We start from the raw sequence: 22,555 nt of genomic DNA on the forward strand, positions 1-22,555 counted from the left end.
CTTTGTTTCTAGTGGCATAAATAATTTCTTAAATGTAGAATAAATTATTTACATCTTAATTAACTATTGCACATAAGACAATTTTAATGTCATGAAGAATCAAGAATTTGCATTACATAATACTAGGCTTATGAGACTAAGCAGTAAAAAAATTTTCTGGGTCACTGTACTTAAATCATAAATTTGCTGTGAGTTCAGCCAATAAGTAGCATACAATATTGTCTAATTTCAATCAAATTTGAAATTTCTATTCTTAACATTTTTATAGTAAAATAATTTTCACAATCTAAAATAGGAGTGTTACTAGGATCTAAAATAGAGATATTACATGTAATCGCTATGACAATGTTTATAGCCTTTGATAGCCAAGTGAGTGTTTGAATCATTACATGACAGTAATAAATGTATTTTAAAATATTGTTACCTTATTTACCTCAATTTCTTTCCTTTTCACTATTACTGTATCCATCTTTGAAAATAGAATAAAAATAGATAAGTTATTTGTGTGTTAAAATTAATAAAATTTTAAAACCACTAATCCAAATCAAATAAAATGCTCTAAAGATCATTCTAAATAAATGGGCGTTTCCTCAGATCAAGTCCATTCCCCAAAATAAAGGAATTTTTAATGCTTCATTATAAATATTTTACTTCCACTAATAGTTGTTTAATTAAAACCTGCCATAATCAGCTCCTTTTCTGAAGTGGGGAGAAGTTAATGAACATTCTAATACTTACAACACAATGATGCCTTTCTACCACAACTTCATCAATTCATGGGATCTGGCTCTTTGGGCAGGGCAAGTATATTTAAGGAATATATATAATGGAGAGTTCCTTTCTTAAATCCTAGTAGGCTTTATACATCTTAAAATAAGATGAGTATTAAAGGACCATAGCAATTTTGTGTCATCTATAGTCTATCATCATTTGCTCCAGTATCAACAGTGGTTGTTTATGATGGTCTTACTTATTTTAGTCCTATGCAATCTTTCCTCAGGATATTTCAACATTAAGGTTTTGCTCATCCTCTGTGATGGATTCCATTGGGAGAGGAGTAATCATAAAGTCAATTATAGAGACATAAGTACAGGCTCCAGGGCTGTTGTCCATTAGGACTGCAGTAACCTCAGACACAAACAAATAATCTAATAATAGTCCAAATACAAGGAACTTTTCCCTTTGGTTGTATGTATGCTTTGGGAAATGTCTTTGGACTTAGTCTTCTTCATTGACAAAGAAAAACTTCCTGGTAATTATCATAGCATACATATTGGTAGGTACATAGAAACAGATTTAAAAGGTAGTACTATATGAGAAAAGTGTTAGATAAGTGAATATTTTAAATTACGTAGTAAATTACATTCACTAAGCTTTAAAAAAAGATAAAAATTCACTCCAAGATATGGTTTATCTATATTTCTTGATGTAGACATATTTCTTTTCTTTTTTTTTTAATATGAAATTTATTGTCAAATTGGTTTCCATACAACACCCAGTACTCATCCCAACAGGTGCCCTCCTCAATGCCCATCACCCACTTTCCCCACCCTCCCACCCCCCATCAACCCTCAGTTTATTCTCAGTTTTTAAGAGTCTCTTATGGTTTGCCTCCTTCCCTCTCTGTAACTTTTTTCTCCCTTCCCCTCCCCCATGGTCTGATGTAGACATATTTCATGATATGACAAATACCCTGTAAATCACAAACTCAGAGTCAGATAATATTTTGCTAATTCTATGCTTTCTTATATTCAAATACTAAACAATTAGAGAAGAAATAACAGCACTCAATAAAATGATTTTAAATTTCCTTAGTAAAAGATTTTAAAATATCTTAACTATTTTGTGACTAAAGGACTGCATTAAAACCATAGACATAGGGGCGCCTGGGTGGCTCAGTTGGTTAAGCATCCGACTTTGGTTCAGGTCATAATCTCGTGGCTTGTGGGTTTGAGCCCCGTGTCAGGCTCTGTGCTGATAGCTCAGAGCCTGGAGCCTGCTTCAGATTCTATATCTCCCTCTCTCTCTGCCCCTTTCTTGCTTGCGCTTCTGTCTCTCTCTCTCTCTCTCAAAAAATTACATAAACATAAAAAAATTAAAAAAATAACCATAGGCATAATACTCTATTTAATGAGCTTAGTATTTTGAGCTTTATATATTTTCATCCTAAATATTTCCATAAATTAATTGTAATACTACTTTTTAAATCCCCTTTTAATTAAAAATTATTTCTAGAGTTTATTTAGAATTTTCCTCTGTATGGAATACAAAATGATATAGGGTAAGAGTTTCTCATTATAATACAGTATTAGTAAAAGTTTGGTCAGTGTAGGAAGAAAAAGCAGATTAGGTATTTCATGTTTTTATTTTTTTAATATGTATTTATTATAAGAGAAGGAGAGAGATAGAGTGGCAAGCAAAGGAGGGGCAGAGAGAGAGGGATAAAGAGAAAATCCCAACCAGGCTCCACATTGTCGGCAGTATCTGATGTGGAGCTCAATCTCATGAACCATGACATCATTACCTGAGCTGAAACCAAGAATCAGATTCTTAATAGACGGAGCCATCTAAGTGCCCCAGAAGTACATTACATACGTTAAACAGGAAAATATTAATTAAGGTGAATTGAGGCCTATCAAATTTGGAAAGGCTGGAAGAATTTCTGGATGACACTCTTATAATGATCCTGAGAGAAATTTAGGATAAACTCACACAGATATACTACTTTTGGGGATACAATTCAAAAGTACAGCACCTGACCTATGGTCCCAGGGATCAGATACACAGAAGCAAAAAAACGTCACTACTTCCTCATCCATCAAAATCACTTTTCTAGGAAGTTGAGGATTCAACAGCACTGCAGAAATAAGCCCACATGTTTCTACAACTTTTTTCTACTGGTAGAAAGAATGGACAGAAAGTTGATCCCCAAGTCATTGTGCCCTTCTAAATTCTGAGCTTGTATAGATCTAATTGGTAGAGCAAAATCTGTGTCAAGAACCTGTGTGGCAGGAGACATTTGAACTTTCCAACATCTCTATCTAGAAGGCACATGATATAGAGTTTGAATATCTAACCTGTAAAATGTAGCATAATCTAATATACTTTTTAATCCTTAAACTTTCCACAATAGCATTAACGGTAACAACACGCTATTTCTGACAAATATGTAGAGGGCCACTAACTGTCACAATAGTTAAGACATCAATAAACCCTTAACGAATTCATTGATTAAAATCATTCAAAATATGTTCTTGATCATATTCAACTTAATATAGAAATCAAATAGATTTTTAGGAAGTGTTTATTTTTAGCGTTCATGCCCATAGAATTTTCCGGTTATCTATCATTATTGATTTCATAAGTGATAGATAACTAGAAATCTTTATGGGCATGGACACTAGAAATAAACACTTCCTAAAAACATACTGATAAAAAAGAAATCAAATAAAATTTTGATTTCAATTGAACTAAATTATAATGAATCATGATATATTTAAGCTTGATAAGAAAAAGTAGTACTTAGAGGGATATACAAAACCTTACAGATAAATATGAAGAAGATAGGCAGAAACATTTAGATCTTAATAATAACAATCTTCTTAATAATGTGAAATAGAAAACAACAAGTTAAAACAAAATATGAGGTGCCTGAGTGCTCAGGGGGCACCTGCATGGCTCAATCGGTTAAGCATCCGATTTCGGCTCAGGTCATGATCTCGTGGTTCATGAGTTTGAACCCCAGGTCTGGCTCTGTGCTAACAGCTCAGAGCCTGGAGCCTGCTTCAGATTCTGTGTCTTCCTCTCTCTCTGCCCCTCCCTGACTCACACTCTTTTTCTCTATCTCAAAGATAAATAAACAGTAAAAAAAAAAAAAAAAAAGCACAAAACAACAAAAACAGAAAAGAAATAATGTAGATAAAAATTACTTAATTAGAAAAAAATATGTATAATATAGGATAGCCACATAGTCTGACATTGATTCTTTGAAAAATTAGTAATGTGTATAAAATCCTAGCCAATTTAATGAAGGAAAAACAGCAACATTAAATCACAAGAGTCAGGAATTAAAAGGTGATGGCACTACAGATTCTGCTGATATTGCTAAAAAAATATTTTTACCAAAAATTGATGATTTTTTAAATAAAAATATTTTAAGTAGGAAAAAATTATGTGTAAAAGACAAGTATGAATTTTTAATCATATTTTCTAAAGAAATTGAATTTCGTTAATGATATTTCCATGAAGAATAGTTCTTGCCTAAATGACTTCACCAGTGTTTACTTCCGAACATTTGAGAAAGAAATAAGATCATTTGTACATAAACTCTGTCAGGAATAGTCATAAAGGAAATACTCTCTAACTATAGTTTTGAGTCTCTCATAAGTGTCATAAGGACATTAAACTTTATAGGTAAATCTTACTCATAAACTTAATGTCAAAAGTCTAAACAGACAATAAATAAAATACTTCAGTAAAAAAAAGAATAATGCAATCTCACTGAAGTGTATGTACTAGAAATGTTAAAGTCATTGAATATTTTTAAAAAATAGATTTAAGGGGCGCCTGGGTGGTGCAGTCGGTTAAGCGTCCTACTTCAGCCAGGTCACGATCTCCCGGTCCGTGAGTTCGAGCCCCGCGTCAGGCTCTGGGCTGATGGCTCAGAGCCTGGAGCCTGTTTCGGATTCTGTGTCTCCCTCTCTCTCTGCCCCTCCCCGTTCATGCTCTGTCTCTCTCTGTCCCAAAAATAAATAAACGTTGAAAAAAAAATTAAAAAAAAAATAGATTTAAGATTTTCCACATCTAGTTATTAATGCATAGCTTTTATAGATTTGCTTTCCATCACAAAAAAATTAAACTCTGGAGAAAATATATGAACCAAATATTTTTAGAGATTGCATAATAAGTGGTAAATGACTAAATACTGAGAAAAAGGAAACATACCAGGAGAAAAAGATTTTAAACTTGAATATACAGCAATAGAAACAAACCAAACCTAAGATTGAGTTAAAAAGGAAAAAATAGAAAAGAATAGATGTTCAATGACAACTGAGAAAATATTAGCCATGTAATTTGGAAAAAGAGAGGCCAGAAAAATAACAGAAACTATGGTGGGCAAAAATTTTTTCTAAGTTGATGACAAATCTAAACACACAGATGCAAGGAAATGGGCAAAATCCCGAGCAGGATCAACAGAGAGAAAACCAAATAAAACACATCAGAATAAAAATCTGAAGGTGAGTGAAAAAGAGACACTGTCAAGAGGGGAAAAGAGAGACATTACACACAAGCAAATGAAAGTTAAATCATACACCTTGGTCAGAAACAATTCGAACCAGAGACAATGGAACAACATCTTTAAAGCACTTAAAGATAGGAGGAGGGGAGACCAAACCAACAAGCATGTGCAGGACAAATGGGCTTCAGAACTGAAGGCAAAAAAAGGAACTTTCTGACTAAAGGAAAACTAAGAGAATGTGTCATGCCAAATTTGCGGCACAGGAAATACCAAAGAAAGTTGTCCTCGCTAAAAGAAACATTGTCAGGATAAAGTGTGAAGGATCTCTAGGATCCTGAAGATGCTGCTTTCACACTGACAGCAGAACTAAGGATGTGTGAGGAGGGGTAGTTTCCTTCTCTTTCAGTGTGCAACTTAGGTTTTTCTCTTGTTGGTTCTGGCACAGAACCAGAACCAGAACCAGAGCACCCCACCCTGGTGCTCACTCTTGAAGCAATTCCAGGCTTCTGGGATCTTTTAAACCACCTCTTCTGTTGTCTTGAAATCATAGATGGAGGTATGACTGCCTCCTCTTGCCCATCTCTGTGTTACTTCTAAATTCACACCCCGGCGTTTCCCCAAGCTCTTTAACTGACTGTTTAGATTATTCTCCGCATAAAGTTTTCTTCTAATACCAGCATGCTGTATTAACAGTAGAGTTAAGAAATGAGTTTCTAAAAGTAAGGGTTGTTTATCTACTCAAATGAAAACTAGTGAATATCCTTCTATGTATCATGAAATTTAAAAAAAGAATCAGGGGCGCCTGGGTGACTCAGTCCATTAAGATTGTACTTCCATTCAGGACATGATCTCATGGCTCTGTGCCGACAGCTGGGAGCCTGGAGCCTGCTTCAGGTTCTGTCTCCCTCTCTCTGCCCCTCCCCAACTTGTGCTCTGTCTCTTTCTCTCTTTCTCTCAAACATAAATAAACATTAAAAAATTTTTTTAAGAAAAAAGAATCAAGTACTTCTCATCCAAATGTGTTTGTTATTATTGTTATTGTTTTTATTAATTTTGTTCAGTAAGTAGAAGGTACTTCTCACCTCCTCAAGAGAACCCTTCTAACTTTCCAAAGTTCTGTTGAGTTTAATAATTTCTTTCCTCATTTTTCTTTTGCATTCTGATACAAAATACATTACTGGTGAGAGAGAGACTGTTGTCCCTGGTTAATATCTTGCAGAGGGAATGCTCACCACTTTGGTTTCCATCCTCATGAGAGAACTTCTCTTAGGAGCCACCTCAGGTCTGGTTGATTTAATCAATGAAAGAGCACATTAAAAAAGAAAAAAAGAGAGAGAGAGAAACTACAATTGTTGCTGGTACTTGTTCATCTTAGTGATTGGACTCTGATCTGAACAGTGAGGAAATACAATCCATTTTGCAGGAAGACTTCCTGTTAAACTAAAGTGTGCTTCTTTTCATGCTTTTGTTTCTTCATGATTTCACATATAGTAGAAGGTTTACAAGGTAAGAAATGTGTTCATTCTTAAGAATATCGTTTATATTTAATGTGTTTATTCTCAACACTTCTTTTTTAGATAATTTTAGTTATATCTTTCTTTTTTTCCCAATTTTTCTGTCGAAGTCAGAAACTTCTTTATGTAAAACATGAATTTAAGGAAACCATGCATTTTTGTAGTTGATAGGCCCTACCAGAGTATATTTTGGTGATTCTCCTGCCTGCTAAAATCAATCAGTCAATATTTCTGTTAACCTTTAATTTTTTTAAGAAAGTAAGTTTCATACATACTGAACCAAATTGACTCTAATATACTTCCATAGTCCCAACTGTCTTAAAAGAATGTCAAAATTAGTGAAACCATACCAGTGACAACAATAAAAATTACAAGAGACATTATAATGCATTTTATAATTTATATAACATATAATTTTATTTATGTATTATAATTCCATAATTTACATAATGATTTATGTAAATACACAGAATTATAATTTTTATACTTATAAAATTATAAAAGACATCTTCATAGTATGTGAATCTTTGAATTTCTTGTTTGCCAGTTTTCTTTTACATGTTTTGATTATTGAATAGTAAATCCCTTTGCTGCTCAATCTCATGACTCTAAAGAAGCCTTTTAAATGTGTTTTTGTCTTAATTTCCCCATACATAAAATAAAATAAAAATTACTTCCTCCCTCTACCACAATATTTTAAGAATGCTTTATAGCCATAATAGTATATGCTGAAATCAATATAACATAAGCTTGTTTAAATACATATTTCTTCCTTTTGTTCCATCTATACCTATCTTTAAATTGTCCTGTGTGTGTTCTATCCTCCCCATTCACAGATCTTTGTATTTTTTGTTAGATTTGTCTGTTTCTGAAAGGATAGAAAAATCGCTACCCAAGATCTTAGAGTTCCTCACTTGTATTCCACTCTGTAAATTCCAAAGGGAATCAGAGAGGGAAAGAAGGAAGGAAAGAAGAAGAGAAAAAAATAAAAATCTGATTACATTGTGTTCAGAAAATATACGCAAGAATCACTTCTGTTTTTAGCAGATGAACTGTGCCACATTAAAGTGCATGTCACTATAGGGACAAAAATAATGGAAGAAATAAGAAGATGAAGTTAATGGGTAAAAGGATGATGCCTTTGCCAGAATTTGAAGGTTTTCTCTCCATATAAGAAAGATGGATAGATACAGTATTAGTATATCATTTTTCTATAATAGATAAGGAAACTAAATTATTTCTTTAAGATAAAATGAGACCATCAATTGAATGGATTTTCATTACAAATGAGAATTTAAGTGCATTGTAATGTCTGTGAGAAATATTGTCCACTAGAAGAGCCAACTTTCAATGGCAGTAACTGATAATAAATCAAGAAGGGAAAACAAAGAGCAAGCTCTTGTTTCCAGTTTCCTGGAATCTCCATTTCCCCAAAGTACACCTTGAGGGCACATCCTCATTACTTGCAAAATAAGTATATCTAAAGAGGCTGACCAATGAGATTGGATTCTTCATTAGGAAGACTTTTTAAAAACAGTAATCTGTCCTTTATTGGTGTTGTGTGATTTCTTGGATGATGAAAATTTTCCACGCTGGGTTTTAGTTATTTTTCCTAAAACAAGTATTCTGATGACTCATTTCTTTCATTTTTACCATCTCTCCAATTCCACCTACATCTCAGCCATGAAGAGCGCGCCTAACAGGAATTACTCAGAAGTGACTGAGTTTGTTCTACTAGGATTCATAACCCCTCCAAAAGTACAGATCCTCTTATTCCTAGTGTTCTTGCTGATCTACATGGTCACTGTGGTGGGAAATATTAGCATGATAATTGTCATTAAGGTGGACTCCAGACTTCATACGCCTATGTATTTCTTCCTTAGAAACTTGTCCTATTTAGATCTCTGCTACTCCACAGTCATTGCTCCCCAAACTTTAGCCAACTTCCTATCTAAGGGAAAGAAGATTTCTTACAATGGCTGCGCAGCCCAATTTTTCTTCTTTGCCCTGTTTGTCACAACTGAAGGCTTTCTTCTGGCTGTCATGGCATTTGATCGATTCTCGGCCATTTGTTCCCCTCTCCTTTACCCCGTGCACATGTCCCGGAAAGTCTGTGCTCAGTTGGTGACTGGATCCTACATCTGTGGAGGCATCAACTCCATGGTTCAAACAGGTTTCACCTTCAGTTTGCGTTTCTGTGGAGAAAACAGACTAGACCACTTTTTCTGTGACGTCCCAGCCCTGATCAAGATCTCCTGTGTGGACACATCTGTGAATGAGATTGTGTTGTTCATTCTCTCGGCCGTCATTATCATCACCACCACAACTGTCATTGTGGTTTCCTATGCTTACATCCTGTCCACCGTCCTGAAGATCCCCTCGACCCATGGCAGGGGTAAGACCTTCTCCACCTGTGGCTCCCATATAGCAGTAGTGAGTTTATTCTATGGGGCTGTATTCTTCATGTATGCCCAGCCTGGGGCTATCTCCTCTCCAGAGTCAAACAAGATTGTAGCTGTGCTGTACACACTGGTAATACCGATGCTAAACCCTCTAATATACAGTCTGAGAAACAGAGATGTGCAAGAGGCTATGAAAAGAATACTACTACACAGGAAATGATTCCTCCCCTGATAATTGTAAAACCATCATTCAGTGGACACATTTTGTTTCCTAAGGGTCTCAGTTATCCTTGTTCTTGTAAAATTAGCATTATCAAAGATATTTTTATATACAGCAACAAATGTTTTTCTAAGTGTTACAAAATGGTATTTCTATGCTTAGAATATATGAAAGAATTATCTGTTTTCAATTTCTGATGTGATAATGTTTTCATTTCAATTTTGCTTTAAGAAGTAAATGGTAAGAGCTGCTAGTATATAATAATTAAAATATTACATCTGTGTGAATGATTCTTTAACTTTTCTGCTTTACAAAACAAGTAAACTGATATTTTTTTAAAGCATTTTATTTAGAGAGAGAGTGCATGCACATGAGCGGGGGAGGGGCGGAGAAAGGGGGAGAGAGAGAATTCCAGGCAGGCTCCACACTGTCAGTGCAGAGCCCCACATGGCACTTGAACTCACCATCTGTGAAGTGATAACCTGAGCTGAAATCAAGAGTTGGATGTTTGACTGACTGAGCCACCCAGGCGACCCCTGGTATTTGTTTGGAAAAGAGAACAGCCATACTGTATAGGTGGCAAAACAGAACAGTAATGGTTACATAGAACACTTAAGTAAAGGCCCCCTTTTTCCCAGAGATCCAGGTTTATATTCTGAAAAGTATCATCCTTAGCATTACTACTGCTATAAAAACAGGACGCACAATATCTTATTTGATTTGAGAAGCAATTATTCACATGGAAATATGTGTCAATAATGCTCTATTAAGTTTTTATTTCTTCATTTTCTTCTTAGTATAAAATGATATGTTTTATAATAAAAGCTGAAGCATAAAAAGCAAATACCATTTTTATCAACATTTTCAAATGAGGAAATTGAGGCAGTTGGGAACTAAGGAGCTTGGTGTAGCCAAAATGCAACACTAATAGGGCACCAGAATTTTTATTATTCTAATATATGCTGTAAAGCATGTGGAATATTCTAAAAATATAATCTCACAATCTAGAAACAACCATTTTTGAAGGACGTATAGTTATGTGGCCAGTCTTTAAACTGTAACAGATCTGACCCATTATCCTGTCATTAATTGTGCAAATGTAATTCTGTATTTATTTTCTTATGAAATTTTAATCAATTTTGCATGTAAAGCAGTATGACATTTGCATACCATTTTATTTATCGGTCTTTTTACTTTTAATTTATTGCCTATACTTACCCATTCAAAATCAGATAAATATTTTCAAATATTAACGTTTTTCTATAAGATATTTGACTTTTAGTTATTATAAAAGTGATTTTTCTATTTGATGTGGACTGAGGTACTTGCTCAAGTTTTTTCTTTCTATCAGCTAGAAATACTTAAAAAAATTGTTTTTAATGTTTGTTTATTTTTGAGAGAGAGAAAGACACAGTGTGAGTGGGGAAGGGGCAGAGAGAGAGGGAGACACAGAATCCAGAGCAGGCTTCAGGCTCTGAGCTGTCCAGCACAGAGCCCGACACAGGGCTCGAACTCACAAACCGTGAGATCATGACCTGAGCCAAAGTCGGACACTTAACTGAGTGAGCCACCCAGGTGCCCCTCCACTGACTACGAATATTTTTAATACCTAAAAAAATGTGGAGAGGAAAGAAAAGTTTTGCCCTGGTTTGTCATAATGTACAACACTTTATATACTGCTGAATATAATTTTCGAAAGCTTTACAATTCTGCGTTAACCTGATCAGAAGAGTTCCATGATATTCTTTGCTAACGTTAAGTGGCTAATTTTTGTGAAGTGAATTATATGATCCAGGTTTGCGAATATAGAACCGCTCAGGACTCCTTGGAGGGTTTGGCTCCAGAAGCAAACCATGGACGCAGTTGCAGTTGCTGCCATCTGGTGGCTGTCCTCCACTCTTACTAAGTCTGAAGAGAAGAGTCTGGATACTGTGATAGAATGGAACTTCCAGAACAGTGGTTAAAAATTCAAAGTACTTCCATGGGGCGCCTGGATGGCGCAGTCGGTTGAGCGTCCGACTTCAGCCAGGTCACGATCTCGCGGTCCGTGAGTTCGAGCCCCGCGTCAGGCTCTGGGCTGATGGCTCGGAGCCTGGAGCCTGTTTCCGATGCTGTGTCTCCCTCTCTCTCTGCCCCTCCCCCGTTCATGCTCTGTTTCTCTCTGTCCCAAAAATAAATAAAAAACGTTGAAAAAAAATTAAGAAAAAAAAAATTCAAAGTACTTCCTAAATTACTTGGCTTCCACCCCCCCCCCCCCCATCATATTGTCCTGAGCAAGGGAGATTGGTTGACTATAAGCAGACATGTGGAAAGTTACCCTATTCCTCCCTGTCTCCTGAGGGAAAGTTGTCTGGAGTTGCCAGCCCTACTTTCCCACCCCTCCTTTTGTGCTTTTCCTTCACCAAAAATGAATCATGTAAGATCTCGCCCTTGTTTCAGAAAAGGGATGCGTAGAAAAGGGAAACTATTTGTCAATTATATTATTTCTGAATTTGTCTTATCTTGAGATATATATATATATTTTTTTTTAAATTTTTTTACCGTTTATTTATTTTTGGGACAGAGAGAGACAGAGCATGAACAGGGGAGGGGCAGAGAGAGAGGGAGACACAGAATAGGAAGCAGGCTCCAGGCTCTGAGCCATCAGCCCAGAGCCCCACGCAGGGCTCGAACTCACGAACTGCGAGATCCTGACCTGAGCCGAAGTCGGACACTCAACCGACTGAGCCACCCAGGCGCCCCCCTTGAGATATATTTTGATAGGATTTTACTGAATGTTATTAGAATTGTATATGTTTATCACTGAGACAGAGCATTATTTGTTTTTCTCATACTAATTAGGGCACATTTTGGACTCAAGCTTGTCTGAGCATCAAAGATGGAGACTTTTTCCTCCTTGTTTATTCTGAAGAAGAGGTTGTGTAACAATGAAATTATTTCCTCTTTGAAAGTTTGTGAGAACTGATGGGAGATGCCATCTGGACAAGGAGTTTCTATTATGGAAAGAGTTTGACTAATGATTGACTTGATTTAGTGGTTACCAAAAGTGATGATAATAAAGACATTTAACAACTTGTTAAGTAATGTTTATATATCAATGTTTAATATATCAATCAATACAAAGTAGCCCCTTTAGTCTTCTTATTAAACTGCTTAACTAGTGGTAAAGTTTTCTTTTTTTTTTTTTTTAAATTTTTTTTTTTCAACGTTTATTTATTTTTGGGACAGAGAGAGACAGAGCATGAACGGGGGAGCGGCAGAGAGAGAGGGAGACACAGAATCGCAAACAGGAGCCAGGCTCTGAGCCATCAGCCCAGAGCCTGACACGGCGCTCGAACTCACGGAGTGCGAGATCGTGACCTGGCTGAAGTCGGACGCTTAACCGACTGCGCCACCCAGGCGCCCCATAGTGGTAAAGTTTTCAACACAAATCATCCTAAAGTTTCCATGCCATTTCTTTTCCTTCCTCCCTCCCTCCCTCTATTCCTCTTCCTTCCTCCCTTTCTTCCTTCCTTCCCTCTTTTTCTTCCTTCCTTCCTTCCCTCTCTCTTTATTTTTCTTTCTTTCATTCCTTTTCCAAATTGTTGGGAGAAATCTTTGGTTTGATGTGTTATTGCTAAATGCAATTTGATGCGAGGGGACTACACTAAACAAGCCATTACAATAGTTGTCCCATTAAATCAAAGTCATTAGATGATATGGTGTTTGAAAAAGCAAAATTTCATTTCAACAAAATTGTTTATAATGCTGAATCTTCTGAGGCTTCTGCTAAACTAATACCAATTACATTTAAAATTTCCTAGCTCCTTCTCTTGCTCCTGATGTAAGAAGTCAGTCATTCTTTCATCATTATGGGGGATAATACCTATGGGTTTTGGATAGTTGCTCTTATTAAGCTGAGGGAAATTGCTGAGTTGTATCAGATATGAATGTCTGTTTTTGTCAAATGCTTTTCCACATCTATTGAGATGATTTTAAATACACACACACACATATATACATATATATGATTATTTATGTACACAGGTGATTCTTGAACAACACTTTTGAATTGTGTGGGTCTACTTATATGCACATTTTTTACAACACAGTACTGTAAATGTATTTTCTCTTCCTTATAATTTTCTTATTAACATTATCTTTTCTGTATCTTCTTTATTGCAAGAATACAGTATATAATACATATAGCATAAAAATAGCAAAAAAATATGTGTTAATCAATGTGCTTATGTTATCAGTAAGGGTTGTGGTCAATAGTAGACTATTAGTAAGGTTTTGGGGGAATCAAATGTTATATGTGGATTTTCAACTATGTGTGTGGGTCATTCTACACCCCTGACCCCCATGTTGTCCAAGGGTCAACCACATATACACATGCACATACACAGACACACATACACACATATGCATATATGTGATATGTATTTTTATATATCACATGTTTATATATAATATATAAACTATATGTATATGAATTCATATAGCAAATATTTTCTCATATATAACACACATTTAGTTTATTAAATATAATTGAAATCTATTTTAGTTTGTTTATAGTATAGTAAATTAAATATAGTAAATTAAATTAATTTATTTTTGAATATTAAACCAGCTTTATATCCTAAGATAACCCCTACCTGGTCATGGTGTATGATAGTTTTGATCTTTTTCTAGATTGAATTTACTAAAATTTTGTTTAGAGATTTTGCATCTATGTTCACAACAGATATTGGCTAGTAGTTATCTTCTTTTTCTATCTAGTTTACCATTAACAGTACACTAGCTTCATAGAATCAATTAGGAAGTAGTTTCTTGTTTTAAATTCTTTGGGAAAGTTCATGCAGAATTGTTACTAAGGTTTTGCTCAAATGGTTGGTAGAATTCACTAGTGAGCCAAACTGGAGTGTTTCTTTGTGGGATCCTTTTTAACTACAATTTCAATTTTTTGAAGTGTTCTCAGTGAAATAAACTGGGGTACTCATTGGGCTTACCACATTTCTTTCCCATTTTTTAGGAATCACTGTGCTTCATTGTCTACAATCCAATGTCTTCAATGTATATGTGTATATATTCGTATGTATATATGTGTCTGTAAGTGTGTTTGTGCCATAGATAGATAATAGATGATAGATGATGATGATGATAGATAGATAGGTAGATAGATAGATAGATAGAGCTGCTGAGAGCCAGAGAGAGAGAGAGAGAGAGAGAGAGAGAGAGAGATGTTCCCTTTTTGTTGATTTAGGCTCCTATGACTTCTTCTTGAACAGAATCAGAAGTCTACTCATATCTTTTCTATTTCCCAAGTGAAATTAAACTTCGTTTTCAATCTGCTTGAGTAGTAGGGAAACATTTATTTTAGTTAGATTTTTTTTTTTAATTATCTATTTAACAAGGGGTTTTCATAGGTAGGGTCAATGTGCCCACTGCTTCTCATTGAACATTGAAGAGTCACTGAAGGCAATTAAGTCCGAATTTTCAGTGGATAAAACTGTTCTATTGTTGATGAAGTTGCCTGCACAGGCTGCCTGAGGTTCAGTGAAGAAAGTTATCTATATCTGTTCCTTTTTTTTGAAGGATGGTCTCACTCTTTGAAGGCCAAATTCTTTTGGGGATGACACTTTGATTCTTAAGACCACTTCTCTTAGTTCTCAGCATTTTGTATTCCATTCCAGAGAATTACCTTCGATTCTATGGCACAAATGATTTGGGTGTCCATCATTTGTAGACCAGGAATGATTCTTTGTTTCCTATCCAGGAATCTCTGCAGCAGGAGTTACTCATGTGCCTTTTCTTATTTTTTAAAATGTAAATCACCACATTTGAGTTCATAGGTCTTTGGTCTTTTTACCCCATTGGTGTTATCAATCCTCTTTTCTGGACAGTAAAACTACACTTATTCTACTCTGCCACTCTTGCATTTTGGGAAGACAGACATCTTCGTGCCTCAATAACAATTCACTTTCTTCAAATCAAATGAGGCTCTTTTAAAATTTGTTTTGCTGCAAAGGATTACTACCTTCCCCCTTCATGGGCAGGCTCTTTTATCTTTTTTTTTACTTCTTGTTAGTGAGTTATTGAGTATTCTTAGTGTAATATCATTGCTGCTGTTACTATGTAGCTTAATATTTCATAGTTTATGTGAGATATAATAAGAATGATACCTTGCATCTATCTATCTATCTATCTATCTATCATGCTATGTTTTACATATATAAATATATGTAATCCACACAGCAACTCTATGAGAAGTTACTTTTGTTATCTCCAGTTTCCAAACAAATAACATATGTGATTGGAAAATGAAAAAAAAAAAAAGTGAGGGTATGCCTGGTTGGCTCAGTTGCTTCAGTACCTGACTCTTGATTTCTGCTCAGGTCATGATCTCACGATTCCTGAGATCAAGCCCCACGTCACCTGCCCCCGCCCTCCCATCCCCCATGCTTTCATCAAGGAGCCTGCTTGGGATTCTCTTTCCACCCTTACCCCACTTATGCGCACACACACACACACACACACACACTCTCTCTCTCTCAAAACAAATAAATACACTTAAAAAAAAAGTGGAGGGGCGCCTGGATGGCTCAGTTAAGCTTCCAACTTCAGCTCAGGTCATGATCTCACAGTTGGTGGGCTCCAGCTATGAGTCCAGCTGTGCTGACAGTGCGGAGCCTGGAGCCTGCTTTGGATTCTGTGTCTCCCTCTCTCTCTGCCCCTCCCCTGCTCATTCTCTTTCTCTCTCTCTTGCTCTCTCAAAAATAAGTAAACATTAAAAAATTTTTTTAAAAAGTGGAGATAGTGAAAAGTATGCTAAAACAAGAAATTTAAGGGACTCCTGGGTGGATCAATTTGTTAAGCCTCTGACTCTTGATTTCACCTTAGGTCAGGATCTCACAGTTTCGTGAGTTCAATCCCTCTGTACACTGACCATGCACACTGACCATGCAGAACCTGCTTGGGATTCTCCCTCTCTCCCTCTCTCTGCCCCTCCCTTGCTTGCATTCTCTCTGTCTCCCTCAAAATAAAGAAATAAATATTTTTTAAAAATAAGAAATTTAAATATGTTTGATACCCAGTGTTAGGGAGGGATTATGAGTGCTGGTAGAGTTGAGTATATAAACACTCAAAGATAAATAGATTTAAGTAAAAAGTCAAAATGAAAACAGTTTGAGACAATGAAGATATATAATACAAGAATACTCAAGTAACTGTACATCAGGATAGTAGGAGTGTTACAGAATTTTAAAGTAGTTGGTAGCTATTATAAGGTATTTTGTAAAACATGATTTTACATACACAAGTTTACAAAAAAGAAATAATAAAATAAATTTAATATTAATTATATACCATGTATTGTGACAATATTAATTGACTGAATGATGCACATTAAAAAATAATTTGCAGGGGTGCCTGGGGGGTTCAGCAGGCTAAGCATCTGACTCTTGATTTCTGTTTAGGTCATGATCTCATGGTGATGAGATCAAGCCCTGTGTTGGCTTCACACTGAGCATGGAGTCTGCTTAACATTCTCCCTCTCTCTCTCTCTCGCCCCGTCCCCTGCTTGCACTCTCTCTCTCTCTCTCAAAACAAATAAATAAAATCTTTAAAAAATAATTTGCAAATCTGAAGGTTAAAAAAATCACTGATATTCCTTGCTTTCATTGTCCATTATTCTTGACTTGTAGGTGTATCACTTATAACTTTTAATACTAATAATTTTCAGTTAGGAGTTGTTTTTAGAATTTGATATGTCAGAAAACCTATTTGCCATTTTATTTATTTATTTAGTTTATTTACTTTATTTTTGAGAGAGAGAATGGGGGAGAGGCAGAGAGAAAATCCTAAGCAGACTCTGTGCTGTCTGTGCAGAGCCTGACAGGGGGCTTGATCTCACAAACTGTGAGATCATGACCTGAGCTGAAATCAAGAGTTGGACGCTCAACCAACTGAGCCACCCAGGCTCTCTCTCTAACCTGTCATTTAAATGAAAAAAAAATTGGGGGGATGCGTGGGCGGCTTAGTCAGTTAAGCATCCAGCTTCCACTCAGATCATGATCTTGCAGTTTGTGGGTTTGAGCCTTGCTCTGGGCTCTGTGCTGACAGCTCAGAGCCTGGAGCCTGCTTTGGATACTGTGTCTCCATCTTTCTCTCTGCCCCTCCCCACTGGCGCCCTGTCCCTGTCTCTTAAAAATAAATAAACACTAAAAAAAATGTTTTTAAATAAATGAGCAAAATTTTATTTATTATTGGGGTTTCATAAAGTCTCAGAAGTGTCTTCAAATATTCCATGCCAAGACATTTTTACTGTATATAAAATACACTCTCTACTTTTATAGCATTCTTTAAAATGTCTTTTAGAGCCCAAGATAAAAGTAGATGTATAGAGTGGAAATGTAAGTAAAGTAACAGAATGCCTTGGATGTGGGTGAACCTGGTATATCTAAGCAGGATAGATCTAGTTTAAATATCTATTGCATCTGGGGCACCTGGGTGGCTCAGTCAGTTGAGCAACCAGTTCTCAGTTTCAGTTCAGGTCATGATCCCAAGGTCATCAGATCAAGCTTTGCATTAGGCTCATGCTCAGTGTGGAGCCTGCTTTAGTTTCTCTCTCTCTCTCTCTCTCTGCCCCTCTCCCACTCACTCTGTCTCTCTCTCAAATAATAAAATAAAACAAAGAAACAAACACCCACTGCATCAGAAAAGCAAGAAATAGGTTGTATATATTCCATATTTGTGTTGGATAAAGACAGAAATTCCTGGAAGTATTATTTGTAAAACAATGCCTTGAAGGATGAGGAATATCCTTTTAGGAGAATCTTTATAATTAATAATGACTTTGATTGACTGTGAGTGACTCAACCACTATTCTTCCAGGAAGCAAAAAGAAGACTAAATTCACTGATTCTTGAACTTCTACATGGAGACTGATTTCTTAAGCCATTTGAAAATCTTAAAGTACATATGAATGCTTTCCCATGTTCATCTCACTAATAAGATAATTTTCAATGTTAAGATTAAGAATGAGGCGTGATCCAGGAATCAGTATTAAAAGTAGAGTGAAACAAACCCTCCCCAGCTGATTCTGACGTATGGGGAAGTTTGGCGAACACTGACCTAATTGACCTCCAGGGCCTTCTTACTTTTCAAAAACATCTGACGTCTGTGTGTGTGTGTGTGTGTGTATTTCTAATCTACTTTCTGGGTTTTAAGAATAACTATATGGCTAGATCAAATTTATGGCAGATCACATATAAGAGGAATCGTCAGTTCTGTCTTTGCAGAATATAAAGAGTAAGATATTTCTTTTTTTTTATTTTTTGAACATTTATTTATTTGTGAGAGACAGAGAGAGACAGAACGCACACGGGGGAAGGGCAGAGAGAGAGGGAGACACAGAATCTGAAGCAGGCTCCAGGCTCCGAGCTGTCAGCACAGAGCCCAATGCAGGGCTCAAACTCACGAACTGTGAGATCATGACTTGAGCTGAAGTCCAGCGCTTAACTGACTGAGCCACCCAGGCACCCCAAGAGTAAGATATTTCTTGAGTTTCAAACCAAAGATCCAGACTAAGATTTCCTTTTGGTTCAAATAAGTAAAAATGAGGAACATAAGACTTAGAAATAAAAAGACTTAGAAATAAAGGCTTAGAAATAAAAAGACTTCTAATCATAAGACTTAGAAATAAAAAAGTCTGCTTATTGACTATACTCAGAACAAATCTAATATATATTGTGAAGCATTTTTGTAATTAACTACACTTTCATCAAAACTTCCTTTAAAAGAATAATCAATTATTAAAAAGTTTCAATGAAGCTTATTTTGGAATCTGCTGGATCTCAAGTAAAGTAAGTGGTTTTTGAACATCAACTTTTTCTGAAGGTAATTTTCTTAGTTTAGCAAACCTTTCTTTTTTTTTCTATTAATCTTTCATAGATCCATTATTTATTGAGCACTTGTTTCTTCCCAGTTGCTATATATTTCATTTAATTTAAACGTATCATTTAATTTAATCCTTATAGTAACAATCCTATGGGGTAAATGTTCTAAGGCATACCTTGCTGATGAGAAAACCAAGGTGAATGAAATGTGAACAATTTTCCCAAGATTAGTTAGCCAGTGAGTGGCATGACATGGATTAAAATTCAGATTTATGTGAGTTAAAATGTCACTCTTTAAAAAAAATGCCACGCTTTTAACTAATAAAACATTTTGACTTTACGCACAAAAAAATAGTGACAGAAGCTACACCAGTTTTACTTCTGATTCTACGGTATTTTTAATTTTATGAAAATTTCTGAGTAACAATGTGACTTCAAATATCATAGTAAGTTCCTTGAAGGGAAAAAAAATTGTCAGTTCTGAAATTAAATAAAGTAATGGAACCATAGAATTATAAAATTTCTTATATTTCACTTGACTTTAATATTTCTTTAAAAAAATTTTTTTGATGTTTATTTATTTATTTATTTATTTTTAAATGGTTATTTTTGAGCAAGAGACAGAGCACAAGTTGGGGAGGGGTAGAGAGAGAAGGAGACACAAAATCTGAAGCAGGCTCCAGGCCCTGAGCTGTCAGCACAGAGTTGGACGCGGGGCTTGAACCTACGAACGGTGAGATCCTGACCTGAGCCAAAGTTGGATGCCTAACTGACTGAGCCACCCAAGTGCCCTAAATGTAATATTTCTGATACTTAAAAATTACTGACTTTTTTTAAAAAAGAGAAGTTCTTTTATTTTTTTAAGTTTATTTATTTTGAGAGAGAAAGAGAGTGGCAGAGGGGTTGAGAGAGAAAGACAGAGAATTCCAAGCAGGCTCTACACCGTCAGTGTGGAGCCTGACTCAGGGCTCCAACTAACAAACCATGAGATCATGACCTGAGCCAAAACCAAGAGCCAGAGGCCCAACTGACTAAGCCACCAGGTGCCCCCAAATTATTGATATTTTATCCATATGCCTCTTTAGTGCTTAGTATTAAGATGGATAGTTATTTAAAAAGCAACAAGCAAAAAGCAAAACCTATGAAATATTGATATTTTTGGCTCTATTTCCATTGATGCCTTCAGTTTCATTAACACATATACAAGGAAAAAAGGGACTTCTTGTTGGTGAAAGTTAAGCTGGTACTTCAACCATAATACCTCTATATAAACAGAATAATTTCTATAATTGAGATGTTAGCATTTGACAGGAAAAGGCAAAGTCATGCTGGAGTTTGGCTGCCAACAAGGGAGTGGAGGTACCAGAATCAGAGATTAGAGATTTGCAGTAAGTGACGTAGGAAGTAGAAGTTGAATAAAGCATTAGTGGAAGAGTTTGACTGATCATTTCATGTGACTGTCTTTGAGACTAGTGCTTCATTCTCCCTCCTGAAACAGTAATCCCATGTTTCCTAATGTCTTTTAAATAGCAGAATGTTTTGAGAACCAAATTAACTGTGTCTTTTAGTGGGAAAGGAGATGACCTGTGTTTTCACCCAGTCTTCCATTCCTAACACAAAAATAATTTTTAGGTGTTTGTTTCCTGGTTTATTTATTTGACTAATATTTGTTTGTTTTAGGATGTTCTAGTAATTGTAAAACTCACGGTTGATGGGAGGGGAGGGTGGGTGATGGGTATTGAGGAGGGCACCTTTTGGGATGAGCACTGGGTGTTGTATGGAAACCAATTTGACAATAAACTTCATATATTGAAAAAAAAAGAAAATGGGCAAAAAAAGAGAGATGTTCTAGTAATTGTAAATATTGCCTTTCACACTCAGTCCCATGTTATTCTCACAGTAATCCCATAATGTAGGTATTATTATTATCTTCCATCTGATAGAAGATTTCAAGATGTTGAGAGTGCAGGTCATTATTTTAGATTCTATTAGATTGAAAGAGGTAAGATTTGGACTCAGTCCATCTGATTCCACAGCTCGGAACAAATGGCATAAAATGACTTACCCAGACGTCCTCATTTCCTATATTGTAATGACACTAAGTACAAAATATATGATATATTTCGGTACTGGTACTCCCAGGTAAGGCTATTCTGTCAGATGTGTTGCCAAGGACACTTAGCATTTTTTTTTTCATTCACTGGGAACTTTGGGAACCAAAAGTTAACAAGGCATTCCACAGGCTTCCTGATCATCCACTCATTTTCTCAGATAGGTCTCAGCTATGAAGAAAGAGCTGAATAGGAATTACTCAGAACTGACAGAGTTTATTCTGCTGGGATTCAGAACATCTCCAGATGTACAGATTTTTTTATTCTTATTCTTCTTGCTAATCTACATGGTCATTGTGGTGGGAAATATCAGCATGATAATTGTCATTAAAATAGACTCCAGACTTCATACGCCTATGTATTTCTTTCTCAGAAATTTGTCCTATTTAGATCTCTGCTACTCCACAGTCATTGCTCCCAAAACTCTGGCTACTTTCTTGTCCACGGACAAGAAAATTTCCTACAATGGCTGTGCAGCACAATTCTTTTTCTTCGCTCTTTTTGTTGGGACTGAAGGCTTTCTTCTAGCCGTGATGGCATATGATCGCTTCTCAGCCATTTGCTCGCCCTTCCTCTATACTGTACATATGTCTCAGCAGGCTTGTATTCGTTTAGTGTTTGGCTCCTATATCTGTGGAGGCATCAACTCCATGGTCCAAACAGGTTTCACCTTCAGTTTGCGTTTCTGTGGAGAAAACAGACTAGACCACTTTTTCTGTGACGTCCCAGCCCTGATCAAGATCTCATGTGCTGACACGTCTGTGAATGAGATTGTGCTGTACATTCTCTCTGCTCTCATCATCATCACCACCACAACTGTCATTGTGGTTTCCTATGCTTACATCCTGTCCACCGTCCTGAAGATCCCCTCGACCCATGGCAGGGGTAAGACCTTCTCCACTTGCAGCTCTCACATTACTGTGGTGAGCTTATTCTATGGGACGGTGTTCTTCATGTATGCCCAGCCTGGGGCCATCTCCTCACCACAGAAAAGCAAGATAATAGCTGTGTTCTATACTTTTATCATCCCCATGTTGAATCCACTGATTTATAGCCTAAGGAATAGGGAGGTGAAACATGCTGTGAAAAGGATACTGTTGAGAAAATTATCTTTTCATTGACATCCAGCTATCTATAAAACTGTAGAATAGAATAAAAACAATATTTTCAATAATTTGTTATAGAATAGTT

The 22,555-nt window shown here is 36.0% G+C and overlaps 2 protein-coding genes across 2 annotated transcripts; both read left to right on the forward strand.

Moving 5' to 3' along the window:
- The first annotated feature begins 8,436 nt into the window (after positions 1-8,436).
- LOC125170929 (olfactory receptor 12-like) lies at positions 8,437-9,375 on the forward strand. Its single transcript, XM_047867877.1, has one exon. It carries the CDS (start codon positions 8,437-8,439, stop codon positions 9,373-9,375), a length of 939 nt encoding a protein of 312 aa, XP_047723833.1.
- A 12,162-nt stretch (positions 9,376-21,537) lies between these two features.
- LOC125170988 (olfactory receptor 12-like) lies at positions 21,538-22,485 on the forward strand. The gene has a single exon (XM_047868002.1). The coding sequence runs from the start codon at positions 21,538-21,540 to the stop codon at positions 22,483-22,485; it is 948 nt and encodes a 315-aa protein (XP_047723958.1).
- Positions 22,486-22,555: the final 70 nt, after the last annotated feature.

This window comes from Prionailurus viverrinus, chromosome B4, assembly GCF_022837055.1.
Source record: "Prionailurus viverrinus isolate Anna chromosome B4, UM_Priviv_1.0, whole genome shotgun sequence".
In the NCBI taxonomy this organism is placed as follows: Eukaryota; Metazoa; Chordata; class Mammalia; order Carnivora; family Felidae; genus Prionailurus; species Prionailurus viverrinus.

Excerpts from the sequence above, each read along its gene's own strand:
- LOC125170988 (XM_047868002.1), top strand. The coding sequence starts at position 21,538 with ATGAAGAAAGAGCTGAATAGGAATTACTCAGAACTGACAGAGTTTATT.
- LOC125170929 (XM_047867877.1), top strand. The coding sequence starts at position 8,437 with ATGAAGAGCGCGCCTAACAGGAATTACTCAGAAGTGACTGAGTTTGTT.